The 25,048-nt window shown below is 41.0% G+C and overlaps 1 protein-coding gene across 1 annotated transcript in view; it reads left to right on the top strand.

Moving 5' to 3' along the window:
• Positions 1 to 25,048, top strand: part of LOC113406505 (nardilysin-like) — a 52,237-nt gene that overhangs the window by 21,206 nt on the left and 5,983 nt on the right. The window contains exons 6-24 of the mRNA XM_026651740.2: positions 829 to 924; positions 2,422 to 2,544; positions 4,190 to 4,247; positions 5,489 to 5,562; positions 5,813 to 5,882; positions 6,349 to 6,426; positions 6,868 to 6,988; positions 7,074 to 7,132; positions 8,155 to 8,209; positions 10,730 to 10,834; positions 11,089 to 11,212; positions 11,798 to 11,884; positions 12,531 to 12,650; positions 13,907 to 13,958; positions 16,121 to 16,271; positions 18,495 to 18,622; positions 22,362 to 22,524; positions 24,098 to 24,129; positions 24,460 to 24,598. Of these exons, the coding sequence (XP_026507525.2) occupies positions 829 to 924; positions 2,422 to 2,544; positions 4,190 to 4,247; positions 5,489 to 5,562; positions 5,813 to 5,882; positions 6,349 to 6,426; positions 6,868 to 6,988; positions 7,074 to 7,132; positions 8,155 to 8,209; positions 10,730 to 10,834; positions 11,089 to 11,212; positions 11,798 to 11,884; positions 12,531 to 12,650; positions 13,907 to 13,958; positions 16,121 to 16,271; positions 18,495 to 18,622; positions 22,362 to 22,524; positions 24,098 to 24,129; positions 24,460 to 24,598 (1,835 nt within the window). The remainder of the gene's footprint in view (positions 1 to 828; positions 925 to 2,421; positions 2,545 to 4,189; positions 4,248 to 5,488; positions 5,563 to 5,812; positions 5,883 to 6,348; positions 6,427 to 6,867; positions 6,989 to 7,073; positions 7,133 to 8,154; positions 8,210 to 10,729; positions 10,835 to 11,088; positions 11,213 to 11,797; positions 11,885 to 12,530; positions 12,651 to 13,906; positions 13,959 to 16,120; positions 16,272 to 18,494; positions 18,623 to 22,361; positions 22,525 to 24,097; positions 24,130 to 24,459; positions 24,599 to 25,048) is intronic.

Below are 25,048 nucleotides of genomic sequence, written 5' to 3' on the forward strand. Positions count from 1 at the left end.
AGAGGTAATCTGCAAAGAGGTGAAAAGGTTGCTGCTGCTTTTTGATGCTCTGATACATAAAGAAGACCTGAAAGGGGTGAGCTTTTAAGGAAATATTAAAAATATTTTTTCTTCTTGTTTTTTAAGTTAGGAATTATAAATCTGGTCTTTCCTGATTTTGTTAGAGGACATACTAATGGCTCCAAATGTGTATTGTGAACTTTCTCATCCCTTCCACTGAAGGTGGGGCAATAGGATCTTTAACAAGGATGTCTTTTCTCTGAAGTGCTTCTCAGGGGGCTGAGTTTAAATTAAAGTTATTAACAAAAACAGAGTTTAAAACAGTCTAAGAATCCCTCATGCTTCAGCAGCTCAGTGTTCAATCTCTTGATTTCATAATCCTGCTGGAGTTCCAGGGTAGATAAACTTTGGCTATAAACTACAAGGAATAGTAATATTTAACCTGTTCTATTGTACTTTCTTTTTAAAGGTCCAATTCCACAAGGTGTTGCCAGTCCTCCATTCCCACTAAATGGAAGTTGAGGGCATGCAAAACGTTGCAGGATTGGGCACTAAATGTCCGTCCCCCCCCCCGTTTCCCCTTCCCTCCCCATACTTGGCTTCTCAGCAATGAACTGAGGTTTTGTTCTCTTCTCTTCTCTGTCCATTTTGAGCATAGGGGGTAAGTGATGTAGTTCAACTACTTCACTGTTGCTTCATGTGCCTGGCAAAAAATGCTCCCAGTGCTGCTCCATGTAATGTGTCCCCTGTAAAGGGTAGTATTAGTTACATAGCAACATTGCCTCGCATAGCGATGATTAATACAGTGCTAATGCTTTAAATTAACAGAGTATCAACTAGCAAGACCCTCTGATGCAAACAGAAAAGAAATGCTGTTTGGAAGCCTTGCCAGGCCTGGGCATCCTATGAAGAAATTCTTTTGGGGTATGTTCTTCTCTGACATTCTAAGACTTCATTAAACATGTGGTGTTAGAAAAGGCAGCAAAATGTCTTAACGATATGAGATTATTTGTAGTATCACACTAAAATCTGGTGGCAGTTGAAATGCGTGAAAACAGTTCTTCATTCTGAATACAGTAAAACACTTTGGGATAAAAGGTGCAATATCTATTTAATATATTTTCAACGGTAGCCCTTCTGTTTAGCTGATGCTAATTAAACTGGCTCGTGGTCATTTTGTGTTAGTGTACTGGTGATGCTCTCTAGGGAAGTCCTGGTTTGCATAACCTCTTGTCTTTTTCCTTTAAAAATCCTTGGAAAAATAAGATTTGTATTTGGACAAAAGAAAAAGTACATGTGGGCTCACAAGGACTGAGTCTAGGAAGATATTTCAGAAGGGTTGGTTCAGTCTCAGGGCTGCAGTAGCAGCTGAAGAGTTGCTTCACTGCCATTCCACAGCCTTGTGGGTGGGAGAGAATTCACTTCATATGGTCCCAGGAGAGCCCTTCTGCACCAAGCCCCAAGTGTGCTGGTGTGCATAAGTTACAAGATAATGCTTGTGTTAAACCGTATCAGCTTTGAAATCTAGTCAGGTTAAAAAATGGAGTGTAGTTCCATGTGCTACATCAGGGGTCGGCAACCTTTCAGAAGTGGTGTGCCGAGTCTTCATTTATTCACTCTAATTTAAGGTTTCGCGTGACAGTAATACATTTTAACATTTTTAGAAGGTCTCTTTCTCTGTCTATAATATATAACTAAACTATTGTTATATGTAAAGTAAATAAGGTTTTTAAAATGTTTAAGAAGCTTCTTTTAAAATTAAATTAAAATGCAGAGCCCCCCCGGACCGGTGGCCAGGACCCGGGCAGTGTGAGTGCCACTGAAAATCAGCTCGCGTGCTGCCTTCGGCACGCATGCCATAGGTTGCCTACCCCTGTGCTACAGCTACAGCTGAATCTCTCCTGACAACTGTTGCAGTTTTACAATCACATTTTCCTTTAAAAAAAACAAACAAAAACAAAATTTGCAATAGGGGAGAGAGAGCATCGCATAAATAGGGGAAACAAAAAGGCCATACACCAAGAGCTGTCCACAGTGCACAAAGTGAACATACAGAAAACACTTTTTTTTTAAATATTTGTTACTTGTAACAATACTAAGTAAACTGAGTGAAGTGTAACTTCAAAGTTGATGTTCCTTTAACTCTGTTTTCTAGCAGTTGTTTTTGTGTGTTAATACAGAACCTTAACATTAGTTAAAAAAATTTCTGTGTATGTTTTCAGCATTTCTTCATGTTTTTATGCCATTAGAACACTCTGTGCCAGATCCTGTATCCCTTGCACATGCAGAATTCCTGTTGGCTTTACTGGGAGTTTTTGGTACTCAAGGAGTCCAAGACTGGGTTCTGTGATCTTATGTTATATGAGGCTCTGGCATATCTGTATCCAGATAACTGACTTTTTTTTTTAAATATATTTACAGGCAATGCAGAGACACTCAAACATGAACCTAAAACGAATAATATTGATACCTACACCAGGCTGAGGGATTTCTGGCAGCGCTATTACTCTGCTCACTATATGACTTTAGTTGTCCAATCTAAAGGTAACAGCAGTTGTTGCTTAAATACAGTCAGTTATTTACTGCTTTGAAGTAGTGGTCTGTTTCAGTCTCCGCTCAGCACTATCCCCATCTACTTACATAATGCTTCACATCTGTGACTTGTGGTGTTATACAAATTTGTCAGGCAAGCATCTATGTGCATAGCTTTTAAACATTTAAATTAGTTTATGGGACTGTCTTGGAGATCTAACCATCAGTTGTGAAATACCTAACCAGGGAACCACACGTTTGAATCCTGGCTTGACTCTCTCACCTGTCTTTGATCTCCTTACGTTGATTTCCAGCAGCTTACTTTTTTGTGTTTTTTCAGGTGAGATCTTAACACACAGGATCTGTCTTCTCTGTATGGAGACTAGAGATTTTTTGACTTTTTTCACTAGGAGTTACGGGTTTGTCTTGGGCAAAACTGCATGGCACACACCACAACTTGAATGCAACTGAAAATGATGACATTTCAGTGGTGAAATGATTTTGTACTTTGGGCTGATAGATTATATAAATGACATCCTGATCGACTTTGTGTTGGGTCTCAGTTCAGCAAAGCACTTAAGCTTGAGGTTAAAGGGAGTTGATCGTGCTTAATTAAGCATGTGCTTGAGACCTTTATTCAATAGGGATAGACTTAAGCAAACTCTTGAAGTTAGGTATGGGCTTAAGTGCTGCTTTTGAGTCTCAAATTCTCTGTGCCTCAGTTCTCCCTCTGTAAAAATAGGGATGATACCTTTTCTTCTCTGACCTTTATTTTTCCTATCTAGACTGTATGCTTTTCAGGGCAGAGCCTGTGTGTTACCAGACTTTTGTGCAGGACTTATCAGGTTAGAGCTTCTAGGGATGCTACTATAATAATGGAAAACATGCTAGGTTGGATGCATTGGCCTTGGGTAGTATTTGCAAAAGGCAGATTACAGTAGTTCTGTTGGTTTTGCTTGTGACCTGGAAGAAATGCATGGGAGCCACTAGCCCTGCAAGTCATCTGCATAGTCCATCTCTGTTAAAGAAATGTCGTCTTTTTTTCTTTTCTATAAAAATCATCACTTTTCTTGTGATATAAGGAACACTAATGTACTGGTTGGAATGCAGAATTCTTGCTAGTCACACTTTTGCTATTTTATGATTTTTTTGAGCTGTTAACTTTATATAATCATTCCTTTACAAGGAAGCAAGGGAAAAAGTGCTTCTCATGTGATACTCTGCAATATGCTACTTTGGTGCACAACTACACCAGATTTGCCCCTTCTCAGACTGCTGCATCAGTTCTGTCCTTGGGGTGATTGAACAGATCTAGTATACTAGGCATTTTGCAAATCCCAAAGCTGTTAATGCTTATAAACAGGCACTCCAGGTACCACCAACCTTTCAATATCAGTCCTAATAAGCGTGTGGTGCAGGTGGTACAGAGCAACATCAAGACATGATCCAAGGCCAGGTTTATATGGGGTTTGGGAAAATCAGAGTCAACCCAACAGGTTTTGATGTTTGCACTCCAGCACTTACCAATTTAGAGAGAACTGGCCTGCTGTCTCCCTAAATAAACTTGGGCAAATGGGGCAGGATTGGTAACCTGCCCTGAGAATCTGCCTTTGTCCTTCAGCAAGGCGTATTTTTTTTCTCTCTCTCTCCTTACTAGAAACTCTGGATACTTTGGAAAAGTGGGTGACTGAAATCTTCTCAGCGATCCCAAATAAGTAAGCTTCTTTTCTGATTACTTTCTTACATGGAAGCTGTGAAATTACATTGCAGACTTACAAAATTCCATGCATGCACTGTTCAAAACTGTTGGAGGTAATGGCATTTTAAAAACCTCATTATTGAGGAAATTATCCTCTTCTAACTGACTGAATACTGGTTGACTTTGGAGGTTAAAAGTTAGGTTTTATTTTGATTAAATATTTCTTAATGTTTTTGCATAGCAAGTTTTAAGCATTTAAGATGCTATGAGGTATCCGTCTGAAGTTGGAGTGTGATTGGCATCTGCTACACCTGTGCTGATGCCTTGTTGCCTGCTGTGGTTGGATGGAAAATTATAATCTGCAGTTACAGCATTCTAAATCTTACATCACTGCTTTGTGTTAAATAAATGGCAGCAAGTCACAGCTGAATCATGGTTTGTGGTGGTGGTTAGCTGTCATCTTTATAACTACAACAGGTTTTGATTGTGACCTTTCAAACTAATACAGTATAATCCACTATATCATGCTGTCTAAAATAGGCACGTAATCCAAATGTAGTCTTAACCTTAAAATTGCTGAATTCATAGGGTGTATCCCCTCAATTAACAATCTTACCAATTTGTGGCTGAAAATGACTGTTTTCCCCCATCTCATACCTACCATTTTGGTGTGAATGCTTCTTGATGTGTTCTAGAACACTGGGTGACTTGCACACACTTCCTCAAACTGCAGGTTCCTGCTGACAAAATATTTGTTTAAAGATAGCACCCTTTTGTTTACTTATGTATGTCAATATCTCTCTTAGAAATCCAAGAGGGATAGGGGAAACAAGGGGCTCTCACAACCTACCAGGCTCTTAACAAGGTGTGGTGGTGGGGTCTGTGTGTGGATTTTGTGATATTCTTGCCTGCACCTGCTCCAAACTCCTGTTCCATGCTAGTTTTGGGAGGTTCGGTGCCATCAGCGGAGTGATGTGCCCAAAACTTGGGGGGCAGGGTTTGTGGAAGTCTCATGGGACTGGTGAATGTCGTGTGTTCTTTTATTCAGGATGTGTGTAGCTCTTGTGCCCTAATCCAGAGTCACATCAAAAGACTAGACATTTTGGTTCTCTAGGGGCTTGAGGTTATCATCACTCCAGGACCGTGGGCATAAGGCAGCTTGTACGTGCCTCTGTGTGAACCTGGATCATGACCAGTAAACATCATGCTACATACTTCTATTTTATTTATTTATTTATTTATTTATTTATTTTTAAGTGGCTTACCCAGGCCAAGCTTTGGTCACCTGACACAGCCTTTTGACACACCAGAATTTCACAAACTTTACAGAGGTGAGTGAACTGATTTCTTCTTTCTGTATTGTTAAGTGTTCTAAATTGGAATTGTATATACCACTGTGCAGATTCTTATTTCTTTGTTTTAAAATGGACAATATATTTTTGTTTTAATAATGTAGGGTTATGTATTTTTCCCACTACTTTCTGCATTAAATACAATATTTTGCCCACTTCTGATTTATCAGACTTCGAGACAGGAGTAGTAATGTATTTGCATTTAATTAATACATTTCTTCCTGTTCAGTTTTTCCAGTCAGAAAAGTTCATTCATTGAGCATCACCTGGGCACTTCCCCCACAGGATCAGCATTACAGGTGAGGATGGACAACATCTTATTGATAACACATGCTTGACTATAGGGGAAAAAAAATCCTCTAAATAACTGAGGCTCTTTGGATTTGTTCATGTTGCAAGTTGTGCTGGTTTAAGTAAAGATGTGTGTTTAAAATTAATCTAAATAAGCTAATGCAAACCCCTGTGTGGACACTCTTAAACTGATTTACATCTGTTTTATATAGATTAAGTTTAAATTGATAATCAGTAAGGGAGCTGTTAATCTCAATGTCCTGATTAATTTTTAGTTGAGTCACTATGTTCTGTCTACCTAAATTCCACTTGTATTTTCAATTTGATATCTCTTTATAGAGATGCTGTTTAAAGATGACACTTGTCGCGGGTGAATTGGGCAGTGTATAACGTAGTTGTTTGTCTAGTGACTTGGGATCTTCACATAAAAGATGTTAGTTTTACCTCTTGTCATTGTAAACTTTTTTGTTTTAGGGTGAAGCCACTTCACTACATCTCCTGGCTAGTTGGACATGAAGGCAAAGGCAGTGTTCTTTCCTTTCTTAGGAAAAAGTATGTATCAGAGTTCAATATAGTGTCCACTGTAATAAAGTGAAAAATAATATTCTAAAGTGAAAATATTTGGGAAAATTGATCTAAGATTAAGAAGAGTCAAATTTTCTTGGTAATTCCCTTTCAAGTTTGTGGCAGCCATGTTACTTAGTTTAGGATACTCTGATAATTTACTTCCTCCTAGAAGTAAACTTACTTCCCTTCTAGAATGTTCTTTCTTTCTTTCTTTCTCTCTCTCTCTCAGAGCTTTGCACTATGTTTTGTGAATTGGTAGAAAGGTATCTTGTGGTAGTCTGTTTTGGTATCTCTTTGAAAGTCCTTCAGGCAGTCCTTTCATTATGCAAGTCAGAGATAAGCTCAAATAAGTGTGCTGTAATTATAGCCATACTTCAGGATAGCTTTTAACTGGAATAATGGATACTGGGTTTAAATCCCCAATAGATTTTGGGCTCTTGCATTATATGGAGGAAATGGTGAGACAGGATTTGAACAGAACTCCACCTACTCTATCTTCAGCATTTCTGTGACTTTGACAGATGAAGGTTACAAGCACTTCTATGAGGTAAACCTTATTGCAACTTGGATTTCTGATAATTTTGATATTTCCAAATGTCAAAATAACTTTATCAGTTTGTCTTTGTCTTCAGGTTGCACACGTTGTATTTCAGTATCTGAAGATGTTGCAGAAAAGAGGACCAGATAAAAGGTAACCATTTAAATCCTTTGTAGTGTGTGTTTCACCTTTTTACTTTTTTGATAAATATATATTAGAACAGATGCAGTGAATCAGTGGTGGAAAATAACTTATTTTTTAAAAAAACCCAGGAATTGTAGGTCACCATAAAAAGGCAATGTGACAAACAGCAGTGGAGTGGTAACTGTCATCTACTGGGGTTTGCTGACTGCTCTTGTATGCTTTAACCAAAGGGTTAGTGTTCAGAGAGCACAATTTTATGTGCTCTTACCTTGTTATTTCCATGTGGATGATCCAAGTGCTCTGATTTTAGGGTTGGGAAAATAGCACCGATCTAACTTAAACTGGTTTTTAAACCAATATAGATAAACCGGTGCTAGCTCCTGCTTATGGACACTTATTTCCGTTTAAGAGCAGTTTATTTTGGTTTAACTTAAAGTTGTTACTAACAGACTTAAGGTAGACCAAGTAAGCCTGTTTTAAAGCGAAATAAGTGTCCATGCAGCATTTTGCACTGGTTAACTAAATTAGTTTGAAATAAACTGGTTCAACTCAGCATGTCTTTAGTGGAAGACAAAAAAGCAAGAAGTGGAGAATTCTGTCCTAGGGAATTGCTAAAGACATCCCTGAATGCCACATCCTTCCCCAATAGTAAGCTCAAGCATTTCTGAATTTGGTGTAGTAGTTGGAGCCTGAGACTAGAAGTCATGAGTTGAGGATTCTGTTTTCGGTTCTTTAACTAACTTGCTGTCTGATCTTGACTATTTTGTGATTCGCTATCTCCATCTATAATAAGGGCATGATTATTTGCAGGAATAACGAGGGCCAACTGACAATGGTAAACTGCTTTTGAGATTACCAGATAAAAGGAGTTGTATGTGTATTTCGAGTGCACATCTCATAGATGTATGAAGAATTATTGCAGAGAAACTGACTTCAACTTCCACTATGATATCTTACCTAGAAATGGTGTTTCATTCGTGTCTTGGTAATAAATGTTGCAATGTAATGGGGAAACTTTTTTCCTCCTACAGAATTTGGGAAGAGATCCAGAAGATTGAAGCTAATGAATTTCATTACCAAGAACAGGTACTAGTTAATCTTCATCAGTTGCTTTCTGTGTGTAGCTTGTCTGTCAGAGGATTTGGAAATTCTGATCTCGCAATACTTTGAAAACATAGATGAGATGAGGCAGAACGAGAATGTGTTAAACATAAAGAATTCATATTTTAGGTAGAGAAATGTTAGACTTTGACTTGTGAAATTGTCCTTTAACAAAACCAAAACACAACTTGAATTTTTTGCATGTGGTGTCCTTCCAAGGGCCGTCATCCCTTTCTTCACATTTTGATCTTCTTTTCCTTGCTTATTATGGTCAGTTTGTCTTTATCGTCCGATTTATATTGTAAAATCCGTGCAGAGGGAACCTTGTCTTATTTACCTGTAGGGTGCTATGAATGCTAATGATGCCCTCTCCCTCTCTCCAACCCCTCCCTCCCCCCCAAGCATTTCTGCATACTCTCATTTGTGGGGAAACAGCTCTTGGTACTGTGGCACTTCAGGGCACTTAACATATCAGCGCTGCTTTCTGTAATAAGGGGTGAAGAATGAGTTGGGCACACAAGGGGTAATGTGTTAATGAAATCCTTTTTCGCTATTAAAGCATTAAACAGTTAAGTGCAGTCTGTGGTTTTGTGTCAAGTTATTACTGGCTTACTCCCATTGTAACAAAAGCTTTTTAACCTTTTAAGAAAGATACAGGAAAAGAAGGAAAAACACTTTAAAGCATTTGAAATGGAAAGTATTAAGGCTTTCATTTTAACAGTATCCATTATTCCCTTTCCCTTTAGCTAGAGTCTCTTACAGGAGAGATGCCTGTTTGACAGTATTTTCGATGGTATTAACTGTCTCTTTTGAGGAAAAGAGAAAAGGTTAGTTTAGATCAGTGGTTCTCAAACTTTTTCTATTGGCGACCCCTTTCACACAGCAAGCCTCTTGAATGTGACCTTCCCCTAAAATTACAAATGGGGGTTTTTAATTTAATTTAATGGGGGCTTGGGCTGTCAGCCCTATGCAGGGTTGACAGACAGCTCACAACCCCCACGTAGTAACGTCGCGACCCCCAGTTTGAGAACCCCTGGTTTAGATGGTTTGGAGCTGTTGTTGAAGTCCCAACTTAGCTTCCTTTAAGACAAAACAAGACACAAATACACACAAAGTGGGAGAGAAGTCTAGCAAAGATAACAAATGTGCCGTGGGTAACTTCAGAAAGTTAAGCGTTTCTGAATTGTGGATTGGAGTTAGGCTAAATAGCTGAACTCACAGCTTCTGATTTCCTCTCAGGACTGGAGAGAAACTTGTTGTAGACTTCACTGCATCAATCATGCGCTAAAGACCCTGTCCCAGGTGTGATTACCAGGTGGTACAATTGACATTTGTAAAAAAACAGGGACAGCTACTGTTTGTATATGCTAGTGGGTCTCAATCTATTTACCATTGTGCGACGTGTATGTGGCCCACAGTGTGTTATCCAATACAACCTGTATGTCCCTGAAGATTTCACTTGGGCCGCAGCTCTGTGCTGATTGGGCTGCAAGGGCCCATGGGCCTCAGGTTGAGAACCACTGGTATATGCCTTGCATCAACATGATCCAGCCATTGGCATCGTGCAATGCCTTTTTTCCCTAGTGTAGACAGACCCATAATTGTAGCCAGGATAATAGTTATTTTTCTTGCTTTTGTAAAAGTACAATCAGATCTAACCTCTCTGCAGCTAGTCACAAGATAGGGAGAAAGCAGAAACCTTTTCATTAGTAAAAAGCAACAGAGGGTCCTGTGGCACCTTTAAGACTAAGGCCTGGTCTACACTAGGACTTTAATTCGGATTTAGCTGCCTTAATCCGAATTAACCCTTCACCCGTCCACACTACAGAGCCAGTTAATTCGAATTAAAGGGCCCTTTAAATCGATTTCTGTACTCCACCTCGACGAACGGAGTAGAGCCTAAATCGATTTTGTTAATTCGAATTAGGGTTAGTGTGGACGCACACCACCGAATTACTGTATTTAAGTTAATGGGGTAGTGTGGCCGCACACCACCGAATTAATGTGGTTTAAAACCGAATTAAGGTGCTTAGTGTGGCCACGCACAATCGAATTTATACAACCTGTTTCCCAAATTCGAATTATCTAAATTCGGATTAATCCTGTAGTGTAGACATACCCTAACAGAAGTATTGGGAGCATAAGCTTTCGTGGGTAAGAACCTCACTTCTTCTTACCCACGAAAGCTTATGCTCCCAATACTTCTGTTAGTCTTAAAGGTGCCACAGGACCCTCTGTTGCTTTTTACAGTTTCAGACTAACACGGCTACCCCTCTGATACTTTTCATTAGTGTTTCTTCTTAAGGATGAGCCCTCTAATGTTGCAGGGCTGGGGAGAAGTGGGTGTTTGAGTGCCATGAGTAAGGATTTGTTTATGAATTGCATTTAGGCTCAATAACCAGAACTAAAACTCAACAAGTGCAGCACACAATAAATTCTACTTAGCAAAAAAAAGTTAACATTTCAGATGTCTGATGTGTGAAACACCATTTTACTTGTTTACAGACTGATCCAGTTGATTATGTGGAAAGCCTTTGTGAAAATATGCAGTTGTTTCAGAAAGAGGACTTTTTGACAGGAGATCAGCTTTTGTTTGAATACAAACCTAATGTAAGTAGCACTGTAGCTCTGAACATGTATATTTGAAGTGTACAAGTTTGGGAAATTCAGACATATTGGAATGGGTTTTTTAGATTACTTGCATCACTTCTGTAATGAAAAAAAATTTAGAAAGCAGATTGCTTGGTTAAGAGTAGATGTGTAATCTTTTTGTCTTCTAGATTTTCAGAGTAATTTTAAATTTTACAGCTTGACAGACACAGCTAAAGTTGCATTTGAACTCAGATATTGGTTTATCTTTGTAGGTCATTGCTGATGCCCTTAACCAGCTCTGCCCTCAGAGAGCCAACCTGTTTCTGCTGTCTGCTGCCAATGAAGGAAAATGTCACCTGAAGGAGAAATGGTTTGGGACACAGTACAGTGAGGAAGGTAAAATGACCCTTTGAAGTGTCTGAGGTCACAGAGCCTATTAAACAGGGTGGCAATACTGCATGCAAGTACACAGGAGTGGGAGGATGATTTCTCAACTGTGATCTTGACTTTATTATGAGTCAGTAGAGGCTTAGGTGCTTTGTCCCATTCTATAGCTACTCTTTTCTGTCTGTAGCATTGGCTGAGTCCCCTTCTCTACGCCTGATAGGCAGGTCCTTTTGTTACAGGGTCTTTTTTGGGAGGTGGAGAGTCATGGTGAGTCTTCAAATTCCCCAAGTCAGTACTGAATAGAGATTAAAACTTACATAATGAAGGCTAAGACAATATGTTTTTGGTAACATGTGATGTTAATGCACACAGCTTTGTGTTTAAAGAATGACTATTTGTTTATAAGTTTGCTTAAAGTGAGGTTTGAGCAGAGGCTTAAGTGGAGGCTGGGAAGGTGAGCCAAATGGCATCAGGAAAGGAGAACCCAGTCTTTGTGCAGACAGGCATGGAGGCAAACATCTAAAGGAAAGAATTATTATTTGAAGGGTCTGCAGTTAGATAGCTTATCTGCTTTTAATTTAATGTTTTTCACAGATATTGACAAATACTGGAGTGATTTATGGGCCAGTGACTTTCAGTTAAATGAGGACTTGCACCTACCTGAAGAAAATAAATATATAGGTGAGTGAGAGACGTAGTATCTAGTGGACTCTCATTTTTCTCTTCCCTGACATTCCCTTTGAGGATAGGGGTTTTCCTAGGACATGGTCTATGTTTTCCTTTTTTATGAATGTTTAGTTTTTAAATAAACTGTTTCCACTGGAATAGATAGAAAATATGGAAACATTTGTTTCTGAATTTTTATTACAGACTTCTATAAGTTTAAATTTTTGGCCAAATTTGACCTGACAATGCCTCTTTAAAATACTCCTTAGTACAAGGACCAAGTAACCAAGCAGAGCTGCCATGGTGTACTCGTGAATCGCTTGCATATAGCTATAAACAATGGTACCTGGATTACTGAGAGAGCAATGTTAGGTTATTCCCTGCTCTTCTGGGGGGAAAACACAGACCCTTAAATAACATCTGGATCTGTTAATAGAAGCAAAAAAACCAAAAAAACTTCTCTTGAACAGGCTATAAAAGGCCTCCTCTCTGGACAGTGCAATGACCCATCCATACTTCACCAAAGGGAAGTGTGCAACCGAATGTACTATAGTGACATGAGAGAGACGAGCAGCCTGCTTACAGTTTTGAAACCTGCACACTTGTGTTAATGGCTGTAGAATTGAGATACAATAACCCACATATTCTGTTTCGACATTAGCCACTGACTTTGCTCTGAAAGCACCTGATTGCCCGGAGTCGGAATATCCTGTCAAAATACTAAGCACACAACAAGGCTGTCTGTGGTACAGGAAGGATGATAAATTCAAAATTCCCAAAGGTAATGCCTATTAACTGATATATTACACACAATGTGCAAAGCAAAACTTTTCATATGCAATAGTAGGCATCTAAAATAGTCCTAGAAATTTATTTAGAGTTAGGACTTGTAGCTTCATTTTAATCTGATTTCCAAACAGCACTGAGCATCACTCCAGTTGCCATTGCACTTATAAAACCCCCTTTTGTGTTTAGCTCCTTGTTTAGGTGGCTTCGGGTTGGAGCTTGGTGATCAGATTTTTGGCTAGGGAGTTATAATCCTTCACTACATAGTTCTTTTTTTTTTTCCTAGCTAGTTGTTCAAAAATCTTGCTTCTGCTCCTCTTCCCTGTCATTCCTAGTTTCAGTTGGTGTTGCTGCCTGGGATTTAGAATGTGAGTCTTGAGGACATCCATTCCTCATTTGGACTGTTGTTTCATTGGATTTTGCCTGACTATTGTTTATAAGTCTGCTTGAAGTGATGGTTAATAAATTCTAGGTGCCACTTGCTTGCATTTGGCTTAGTAATTGTGGTAGTCCCTAGAGGCCCTAATCAAAGTGACATTGTGCGAGGCACTACACGTACATATCCGCACAACCCAAAAAGAGCGTTCCAGCCCAAGAGTTTACAGTTGAGGTAACTGATTCAAGTGTGGCTGAGGGAGTCAGAGCCAGCCCCAGCCCACCCTGTAAGGTAAGTGCCCCCCCGCCCCCAGCCTCTGGGGTAGCAGCAGCACCCGGGGCTCTGGGAGCTATTTAAAGGGCCCGGGGCTCCCCTGCTTCTACCGCCCCGGCCCTGTAAATAGCTGCCGGAGCCCTGGAGTAGTGGGCGGGGCGGTAGAAGCAGCAGGAGCCCCAGACTTTTTAAATAGACCCCAGAGCCCCGCAGCCCTACCCCAGGGCTCCAGCAGTGGGGCTCTGGTGGCAATTTAAAGGGCCTGGGGCTCCAGCCCCTGCTGGGAGCCCCAGGCCCTTTAAATTGCTCCCTGGGGAAGCCGGGCCGCCCCGGTACGGCAAACCGGCTCTTGCCGGTATGCCGTACCGGGTTGTACCGGCTTACTTTCACCTCTGTTTAAAGGGTAAGTGGGGACGGAAGGGAACTACTTTGGTGATTCAATACAGATAAAAATGTTGTCTCAGCTGAACAAGCATTTACACATGGGGTTCAAATAAAATAACTGACAGGAAACAGCAAATGGGGTGAAGGAAAAACCAGTTAATGGTTAAAGCTGCGTGTGTTTCTGTAGTTGCTCATTTATGGGGTTGTTTTTTTTCCAGCTTATATACGTTTCCATCTGATATCTCCACTGATACAGCAGTCTGCAGAGAAGTAAGAATTACCTTTCTCATGATTATTTTGCAGAGCAGTTAAAATTCCTATACGGGGCGAAAAACAACCTCCCCCCACCCCCAATTAACTTGAAGATAGAACATAACAATTGGGTTTCCTCTTTCATGTTCTTTACAGTTCAGTAGTTTTGGGGGAAGGGGAGAAGTGTTTGTGTAGGAGAAGGGAAGTGTTGTAAGACTTTTGGTACAGTTTTCCCATGGTGAAGGGCAGGCAAAATGAAAGTGACACAATAGTACAGTAATTCCTCGCTTAACATTGTAGTTCTGTTCCTGAAAAATGGTACTTTAAGCGAAACAATGTTAAGCGAATCCAATTTCCCCATAAGAATTAATGTAAATGGAGGTGGGGAGGGGAGGGTTAGGTTCCAGGGAAACTTTTATTGCCAGACAAGACTATATTTGTTTATACACACAGTAAAAGTTTTAAATAAACAGTTTTAATACTGTACACAGCAATGAGGATTGTGAAGCTTGGTTGAGGTGGTGGAGGATGGGATATTTTCCAGGGAATGCCTTACTGCTAAATGATGAACTAGCACTCGGCTGAGCCCTCAAGGGTTAACACACTGTTGTTAATGTAGCCTCACACTACAGGGCAGCAGGAATGGAGGGAGGAGAGACAGCATGCCAGAGAGACAGAGACACTGTGTGTGTGTGTGTGTGTGTGTGTGTGTGTGTGTGTGAGAGAGAGAGAGAGACACGCATTTGTCTTGAAAGTACGCTGACAAAACACATCTTTCAAAACCGAAAAGACACAGTCTTGAGCCTGTGTGTGTGTGTGCGTGCGTCGTCCCCCACCCCCCTCCACCCCCCCGCTCTATGGAGATGAGTTACAGGAGCGGGGAGAGAGAGACATGCACATGGCAGTGGGGGGAGGGACAGCGGAGCTGCCGGGCAATTGATTGCCTCCTGGGCGGCTGCTGCACAGGGAACTTAGGGGGGCTGTCGGTCCACCCTGGGTCCAAGCCCCCACCAGCTAGCTCCAACGGGCTGCTCTTTTTGCGAGCAGTGGACAAACCAGGCGGCTGCCAAACAACGTTATAAGGGAGCATTGCACAACTTTAAATGAGCATGTTCTCTAATTGATCAGCAATGTAACAACGAAACACTGTTAACCAGGATGACTTAAGTGAGGAGTTACTGTAGCAGTGCATCTGCTAGAACAGAATGTTTCTGCAAAGGCTTTGTGCTGAAAAGAGTTGCCTGTTGTAGACACTATAGCCAACAACTTGGGGGAAAGCGATTGAGAGCACCGGTTGGAGAGCTATAATATGTGAGCACATTACACAGACTTTGGATTACAATTCAGCATATGCACCTCATCTTCCCATTCATGGCACCCCTATTAGCCCCGAGGTCTATAATTTGTAACAAACAGTATAGTGACTTTATCATAAGAACACTAAGGAGCTGCAAGGGGGGAGTGGGTTTTTTTTAATATCTTTGTAAAACTATTTTTCTGCAGGACTTACTAGGGAAAATACTGGTCTGAAGGTTTAACCAGAAGCAGTTTGGTTCTAATTCTCTATGGCACTTAGAATTTTTAACTGGCTTAAAAGGACTTTTACTTGAAGTAATAAGATCTTTTTATACCTATTAAATCCTAATCATAGCAACTTCCACTTCAAATAAAGCTGTCTCTCTCAAATTCCTTGAGCATATTTTCTGTGTTAACACCCCAATATTCAACAAACGCACTTTACTATTAGCTGATGTTGCTTGAAATATATATTCTTTATTCTAGTTGGATTTTAAACCACATATAGTAGAGGAACGGGGTTGCTTGTGTACTATCCTGATGTGCCTTGTAAAGTGAATAACTTCTCCTTTCTCATCTGATGCAAAAGTATTTTAATTAATGCCAAAATGACCTCTAGATAGCCCTGGTTTTTTTGAATAGAGAGAGTCAGTCACAGCCCTGTGTTTGTAGACTTCTACGTTACCCAGGACTAAATTTCTTGCAGAATACAAGTCCGTTTTTTAAATTGGGTTTTGTGATTTAAGTCTTAAATATCTTTAGCTATCTAGTGAAATAATTCTTTAGGACACTTCAGCGTATACCCTCAGACCCACTGACTTTATGGTGGTTTGTGTTTTTTCTCTTCCTTTTTGGTTCCCACTTTTACCCCTTTCTCCATGCAGTGTGGTGCTTTTTGATACTTTTGTAAACATCCTCACCCACAACCTTGCTGAACCAGCATACGAAGCTGATGTTGCTCAACTGGAATACAAACTGGTAGCTGGAGAGCATGGTTTGGTCATTCGAGTGAAAGGATTCAATCATAAACTACCAGTGAGTACTAGCAGTATTTTTTTCTCTACTATGAGTCAACTAGCAATTTGCTGGATATCATTTTCTAAACTATTCACAGCTCTGTCCTTAAATATTGGTGTCTATTAGTGGCCTTGCAACCCATTAATGGGTTTGTATACAGTGTTTTAAGTCTTCCTGCTGAGATGCTCATAAATCTGCAAGAGCAGAGAGAGAGTGTGTAAGTTTCCAGGTCTGCAGGAAGGCATAGTGACAGGGATTGATGCTGGTGGGAGCGTAGTGGGGAATCATGCCCAGATGAAATGGAGGAGATGTTCAAGAAAGCTGGGTGTGGAACAGTGTTCCAGAGGTGATCAGACGAATTCAGTCTGGCCATCTTCAGGGGAAACTGCAAAATACATTCCTATTTGATTGTCATTCTAGTTATGGAGGAAGAAACTTTCTCAAAATCAACTGACTCATCTTATTCTTCCTCCCAAAACTAAAAAAAAATACCATAAAATGCCCGATCCCAAACAAAGCTTTTGATAAAAGGAGAAGAGCTAGAGACTTGTGAAGTCCAGTAGGGACTTTGATATTGTTGGTGTATTTTATGTAGAAGGCACTCAGATATTATGGTGATGGGTAGCAATACAATAACCTAATACAGATCTATCTCTGTTAACACTCTGCCTTTTGTCCTCTCTCCACTCAAAATGACTATTTTTAGTAAGGAAGGTTTCCTGGTCTCACATGTTCAACTGTATTTCCTGTGTCTCAAATGACCTCATATAGTAATTTTCTTGTTGGGATGTTTTCACTAAGAAACGCCCAGCACTATTCAGTTGTGGAGATATTGAAGCAGCTGCAGGTATTTCTAAATAAACTTTTGAACATTGCTTTCCATTATGCACTTCGCTTAGCCGTAGATAAAGTTACTCTGAGACTTCCACTATAAAATACAGTTTTCATGTGCTTGGAACAGTTTTCAAAACCTCTCCTTTTGGGCAGCAACTTTCCATGCTTTTGTGGATTTATTTAAAGTGACAAAAAATTGGTATATGGGGGCGGCGGGAGGGTTAGGCAGAATACAATGCAGAAAAACAGTCTTCTTTTTTTCCTGTTTGAATTACTATTTACATTTTTGCTCATCTGTAAGCCAGAAATAGTTGAACAAAACAGACTTGCATGCGTACTGGCTCATTGTCTGTGAGAATAGTATTCTAGATACATTTGCAGCAGAAGGTGGAATTAAGATAAAACCAAGCAATTACAAATCACTTCTGGGCATGCTTGGTTGGGATCTGATTTTATTAGAGGTTAACAAATTCTTACCCCACACCACCTTCCTTCCCCCCTGCTGGCTTACTTAGGACATGGCAGCCTCAAATGAGGCTGATGAGGGAGAGTAAGGGCTTATCTGCACTACCACTATTACTGGGTCAGGGGACTTGGTTACAACACTGTTAAAACTTGTAGGTTAGACTTAACAAGGTGAAAGCCTTGGACAGTTCAAATTGCACCTGGGTCCTTTGACTTGATTACAGTTGTATATATGGGGCCAAAGTGTGTCCTTTGAAATATACACAATAAAATCTTCAACATGAGGGAGAAGGAAAACCATGGGTGTGGAGAGCATTGAGGCTCTGATCTGTACTGCGGTCTGCATTTTTTTTTTACACATTCTCAGCTTCCATTAATATACATCATTTTTAAAACGCTCTCTCCTCACCCCCCCCCACCACCATTGAGGAGATACAGTAGTCAAAATAAACAAATGTTCTGCTTTATTAAAGAAGACCTGCAAAGGAGGGTTAATAGAGTTGTGCATGCATGCAACAGGATTTGTTTGTGCTTGTCCTTTATTTTAGAAATATCAGGAATACCAAGTCTTGTCCTCCCTGTATTTGGGGGACTTCTGGGGGGATCAGAGAACTGGAATGGGGGCTTTTTCAGCCCTCCATTGAAGGGGCATGGTTGTTGAATCTTTCACAAGGAGAGATTTTTTCCAAATGTTTAAAATGCCTAATAATCAAAACAGACCCTGGAGATTTAAACAGTCTGACTGAATACCCTTTCCCTTCTGACTTGCTCAGGTATTTTGTGACATCCTCCTACTAATTCTCTAGTTGTCCAAAAAATAGAGAAGGTTCTGACTTTCTAATATAGAAAAAAATGTCTAGAATTCACATTCATCCTCTTTGGCAAATGTTCTCCTATTTGGTAAAAATAGCTTAAAATAACATGTTGTTTTCTTCTTTCCAGCTGCTGTTTCAGCTCATCATTGACCACCTGTCTGACTTCAGTTTTACTCCAGCGGTTTTTGAGATGATAACAGAGCAGCTAAAAAAGACCTATTTTAACATTCTTATCAAACCAGAGACCCTGGCCAAGTGAGTGTCTGTGGGGAGATTAAATGTGGATGGGCTTTCTCTGGTTTAGGTGGAGATATAGGTAGAGTAGAGTTTTCTCTGCTTTAATTATGTTATCATGCAGCTGCAGGAGTTCCCTGTTACAAGGATAAATTACTGTGCAGTATTCTGCATGGTCAGTGAATGAAATGAATCTTGGCATCCTCAAGAATAGAGCACGGAACTTAAATGGTAACTTTCTGCTTTATAAGTGCTGGTGCAGCTGATTACATAACAAAGCAGAGGTATTTTTTTTCATTCATGTAAGGGAGTGTGTATTGAGTAAATTACAAACCCACAAAAATCAGCATTAAACTCTTGTCATGCTATCTAATAATCAAGAGAGGATGGCTTGAGTGGAGGAGAGATGTAATTTGAGACCAGTAGAATCAGGCCAATCAGAGCTAATTTTACATACTAATATTAAAGGAAGTTGCAAATCTATTTCACAGTGGTGAGAGGGGTTTGTAAAAAGCCTCAGCTGACCAGAGCAGAAGTTAAAAAGAATTCTTCATAAAGCTCATGGATTAATCTGACACCACTTTTATAAAAAGGCACATTTAATACACTTGTACAGGTATATGCCTGACATCATCATTTGTATTAAGAAGGGGGCAGGGGGGTAAACCTCTGATTTTAATCTCCCCCAAACTAAATAATTTCTGATTTTCTGAAAGCTGCAGTGAAGACCAGTTTGGATTCTCTAAAGTGTTTTTGTCTGCTCATAATAACCAATATAGTTGTTATCCTTTAAGATGAGACAGAAGTGAGTAGGAAAATACCCATCTCAGAAAGAAGATACAGTTATTGTCTGACATTACCTTAGAGACCACAGTTTACTGTACGTTAATTTTATTCCGCAAGTGAGAAACATAACTGTTAACTGGGAATCATGTTTAATGTCTAAAACTGCCTCTAAAATCATATAAGCCTTGTACCTCCTGTTCCAAAACACAAATGATGCACTTTGTAGAGACAAAACTCATCCCTTTCCTGGGGTTTGGCTTTATTAATTAAAGGAATTAGTAATAAGATTGCTCAGTCCATGCCCTCAGTCTGCTCTCGGACCAAAGAACCCTGTGTCAGTACAGCTCAGTGCAGAAGCCTGCCTCTTCCCTCTCCTTCCAGCTTGATATTGCTGGCTGATGGAAGGGGGGGCAGGGCTGGCTTCAGCCCTTTTTGGCAGGGCCCTGCAATAACCATCTTGTCCTGATTCAGTGTGAGGCTTGCCAGCCCCAGCACATTGGATGCTCTTTAATAAATTGAAGATGTTTCTTTATTGATTTTTTTTTCTTCATACAGCTAATTTGATGGTGTAACATAACTATCACAGGCTAAAGCCTGAGCCCGGCAGGCTACACAGCAATGAAACAGTCCTGTAGCCTGATCCCCGTGAGCCCAAGTTGGCTGGCACAGGCCAGCTGTGAGTATCTAGTTGCTGTGTAGACATACCTAGCTTGTCACAGCTAAATACAAGGTCTAACCGATAGTTTAGCATAAGTAGTTGGCACATATTCTAAGGGACTATTTAAGCTGAAGTAGGCTGGTAACACTCCTATAGTCATAGGACAAAAATGGGGGGGAAGTTAGTGGGTTACAGATTGTTGTTAAGCCATAAATCCAGTGTCTTTATTAAGACCATGGTTTTTAATGTCTAGCAAAATTATGAATTTAAGTTCCCAGGCTTGTCTTTTGAAAGTGTTGTGCAGGTTTTCTTTGAGGATGAGAACTGATAGGTTAGAAATAGAATCATTGCTTTGTGAAAAGAGTTCACCTACTGGTGATATTGTCTTTTATCATTTTCCTACGTGAATTCATTTGAGAGCATAGTGATTTGTCTGGTTTCACCCACATTGTTGTTGGGGGCATTTACTGCACTGGATGATGTACACCACATGTTGTGATAACACGCGTGTAAGACGGGACCCATGGATCTTTAAAGGTGTGTTGTGGGGGGTGTTGATCATTGTTGCAGTGGAGATATGTCTGCAGGTTTTGCATCTGTTCTGGCAGCGTCTGATGCTGCTTTGATTTGGTGTGTCCTGGTCCATGGGGAACTTACTTCTGATGATGAGGTGTGTTTGGGGGAGGCGGGGGAGGTTTGAAGGCAAAAGAGGGGGTTCAGGAAAGATTTTTTCAGGATGGGGTCCCCATCAGATGTGGTTGTAGTTGTTTGATACCCCATATGAGTCCCAGTTTGGGGTGGTAGGTGACAACTCAGGGTGTGAGGTCAAAGGAGATTCAATTTCTGTATTTAAGAGGGTTCTCAGGTATTTGGGTGGCTCGTTCCATGATGCAGTCTGTTTCTCGGGGGGAATGTCCTTGTTTAATGAAGGCAGTTTTAAGTTTAAGGCAGCAGTTCTCAAATTACGGGTCGGGACCCCAAAGTGGATCACGACCCTATTTTAATGGGGTCACGAAGGCTGACATTTGACTTGCCGGGGCCGAGGGCTAAAGCTGAAGCCTGAATGTTTTAGCCCTGGTGTCGGGGTTCACGCTTCCGCTTTGGCCCTGGGGGGCGGGGCTCAGGCAGGCTCGGGCTTTGGTCCCCCTCTTCTGGGGTCATGGAGTAATTTTTGTTGTCAGAAGGGGGTCGCAGTGCAATGAAGTTTGAGAATCCCTGCATTAAGGTGTATATCCCGGATTTTCTCCTTGGAGCATATTCTGGGGTATCTCAGTGCCTGGCTGTATATAACAGACTTCTTGATGTGTTTGGGGTGGTAACTGAATCTGTGAAGGTAGGTGTGGTGATTTGTGGGTTTCTTGTAAATTGTTGTCTATAGGGTTCCATTGTTGAAGCTGATCCAGATGTCCAGGAAGTTGATGCTAGTGTGGGAGTGTTCCAGAGAGAGTTTAATGGATGGATGGTGGTGGTTGAAGTGGTGGTGTAAATTTGTGAGGGAGTTTGTTGTCTGTGTGGAGAACGAAATTTCATTGTGTATCTCAGGTATATCATTGGTTTTGTGGGTTGTCCCCAAAAATTCTTCAATCTATAACCCACTTTTGGTCCTATGACTACAGGGGTGTTAATGGGCCACTTGACCTTGAATGTTCCCTTAGAATACATGCTAACTACTTATGCTAAACTATCTGTTAGACCTTGTATGAAGCTGTGACACTCTGAGTACCTTTCTCAGATCTGAGGAAGAGCTCTGTAGCTTGAAGGCTTTTCTCTCTCTCTGTTGGTCCAATAAAAGATATTACCTCACCCACCATGTCTCTCTAATATCCTGGGACTGACACGAAGACAACAACACTGCATACTACTTTTATTTAATAGCCTATATTACCACATGCAGCAGCTCTGCTTCTGACAGATCGTGTTGTGAACCACTTAGAGCTGTTCGAGTAATATGTTAAAACTCCTGCAGTGGGGAAAAAACCAGACCTATATCAGTGATCTAGAGAAGAAAGGGTAGTCTGCACATCACAACACACCTCAACAAATGCTGTTTAAAGAGGTTATTGTGGGAAGCAGGCTTTAAATCTTTTCCCCAAGGACAGCCCAAAGCAGTTGGGCTGCAGAGATCCCAGGTTACCTGAGGCATTTTGGAGCTGAAGCAGGGCTGAAGTCCCAGGGCAGACTGATCAGTACTTGATATTTCTAGTTAGGATTAGCTGAAATTTTGCTTGTCACAGATCTTGGGTTTAAGAAGTTAAGGGTTCTAAATCACTGGTGGATAACGTATTTTGAATTAAATAACTTTTTCTCTTGTTACAGAAATGTGCGTCTTTTAATTTTGGAGCATGGCAGATGGTCTATGATAGATAAATATGAGACATTAATGAAGGGCCTTTCCATCGAGTCTCTCTCATCCTTTGTTAAGGCTTTCAAATCTCAGCTCTATGTGGAGGGTCTTGTACAAGGAAACTTCACAAGCAGAGTGAGTACCAACTTCCGCAGCTGAAGCATAAATTCTTGAATTTAGAAAGTGATTAAACACGTTTGGCACAAACCCTGTTTCACCAGCCTATGGCTTTGTCTGTACTGGCAGTTTTGGGGATCTCTCACATAGGTGCAGCTTCCCTGTTAACACCATGGGACAGCTAATGTAGAACTGGCCACTGGTGATTTTATCCCTGTGTTGTCTAAACGAACTCAGTCATTTTTTAAACTCCAGGTATCGATGACATGGTGATTTAAACACTTCAGTGCTGGTGCACCTGTGGAAGAGTTCCCTAAAGCTGTCAGTGCAGATACAGCCTGTGTGTGACAGGATGTCATACTGTGTCTCTAGGGCCCAATACTACTATTGTTACTCTCTCACAACTGCTATTGAAGTCCAGTGAGGACTGTCTGATCCAGCCATAGGCCTGACCTAGTCTAATGGGCTTTTTAAAACTTGGATACAGCAGGGTTTGTCCCCATCCATGCAGTGTCACAAACGGGTGGCCACTGAGGAACAAACTTGCAGTCTTCACTTTGTACCCATCAGTTTATCCTTAGTCTGTTGAGCCTTTTGGGAAATTCACTAGTGTATTGGTGGGGATGGGGATCCTTGTAAGGACAAACATAGCCATGTGGGCTGATGGATTGTAGGGGAAGCTGAGGTTTAACCATGGTTCTTAGGGAGTCTCTGTTCGCAATGTATTTCGCGCTAAGTGTAGTTTGTGCTGTAGTTTGAGTTAAATAACTTTTAGGACCCTGGATGCCCTGCAGTCGCACAGTGAGCCGTGGTCTACACTGGTGGGGGGGAATCGATCTAAATTATGCAACTTCAGTTAGGCGAATAACGTAGCTGAAGTCGACATACTTAGATTGAGTTACTGTGGTGTCTTCGCCATGGTGAGTCGACTGCTGCCGCTCCCCCGTTGACTCTGCTTGCGCCTCTCGCGGCGCTGGAGTACAGGAGTCGATGGGAGAGGGCTCGGGAGTCGATTTATCGTGTCTAGACTAGACACAATAAATCGATCCCCGCTGGATCGATCGCTGCCCACCGATCCGGCGGGTAGTGTAGACATACCCTGAGGTCCTGCAGCACTTATCATAAGCTCTGCTGTTTCTCTCTTGTTTGCTGGCACTGCCTCAGCAGGTGCCCAAGCTGCTCCTACATAGCATTCCCACTTACCTAGTACTACTTTTGTGCACATCCATTACAGTGAACATCTGTTAGCAGATTCTCTTAAGACATTTCTCACATTTAGTTTCCTCTTTCTTGGCTTCCACATTGCCCTGAGAGGCTACAAACTTCCAAGGAAGAGACTGGATTGGAGATGTCTGTTTTCTTCCACAATGTAACACAGATCATGTTGTACTGTCACATTGTAGGGGAGGAAGTGACTTGTGCTGTGTTAACCTCTGGCCAAAATGCTGTAATGTGTGGCAAGGCTGGGGAGGATTGGACAGTTCTGTGTTCGCTGGTTCCTTTCTGGATGGCTGTAGTATATATTGGGGCTGATACCTAAAGGGCTAATAATTCCATTCTCCAGAGTAAAACTGTTTGTTTTATCTCTTAGGAATCAAAGGATTTTCTGAATTATGTTGTTCAGTGAGTATTTCTCTTTGACTCTCTCACCTTTTACAAGTGGGAGCTATAAGTATATTACAAAACTATGAATCTTGGTTATCTTTTGGTGGGGCTGGGAAAGAATGTTGGAAACCGTTGGAATTTCCTTTTTTCAGAAAAATTTAACTGTATTGTCACTATTTTCCAGAAATCTGGTTCAGTTTTGATGGCGGTTAAAGTAAGAGGTGGTTACAGTTTGTGGGCGCGGGAGGGGATTGATGCTAATTAGACTTGAGGCATCTGGAATATGAACTTTGGTTTAAGGAATGGGAAGGTGAGTATTTGACGCTTTGCTGTTTGGACTCTCTTTAGAAAGCTGCAGTTCTTTCCCCTACCGCACCCGTGTCCTGTTCAATTTCGGGTGGTAGACCTGCCAAACACACACCTACTCTGCAAGGTGAAAGCCCTTAACAAAGGTGATGCCAACTCTGAAGTGACAGTCTATTATCAGGTAATGTGTTAAGCATTTGAGTATTCTCATTTATTTTCCTTGCGGTGATTGCTGCTACTAGTTATGCTGATGGCTTTCCTAATCCAGACTGTTCTCCAACCATTATTTTCTAGAATATGTTCTGAATTCTAGCGAGCCCATAAACAGAATCCCCATGAGCAAGACCCAAGTTACTAAAACCTTCTTAATGAAGTTATAGTCTGTATTCTTTTGAGAGAGTTCTAGATTTATTATGCCTTGTGCAGGCATATTCCATGCTCCTCCATCTTGATATTGCCTTCCTCCCCGATTGTGCCTGCTGCTGCCTGCCGGTTCTTTGATTACCTTGAAATTGCCTTTTCACCCACAGAGTGATCATTGTCCCAAGAACAGACCCTTGTCTTTCGCTCAGGGGGCTGTTTTGAGCACACATCAGAGGCCATAAAGTCTGATTTCTTTTTGTTGCAAATT

The sequence above is a fragment of the Terrapene carolina genome, unplaced genomic scaffold (genome assembly GCF_002925995.2).
Source record: "Terrapene carolina triunguis isolate 2854851 unplaced genomic scaffold, T_m_triunguis-2.0 Scaffold102, whole genome shotgun sequence".
Taxonomy (NCBI): Eukaryota; Metazoa; Chordata; order Testudines; family Emydidae; genus Terrapene; species Terrapene triunguis.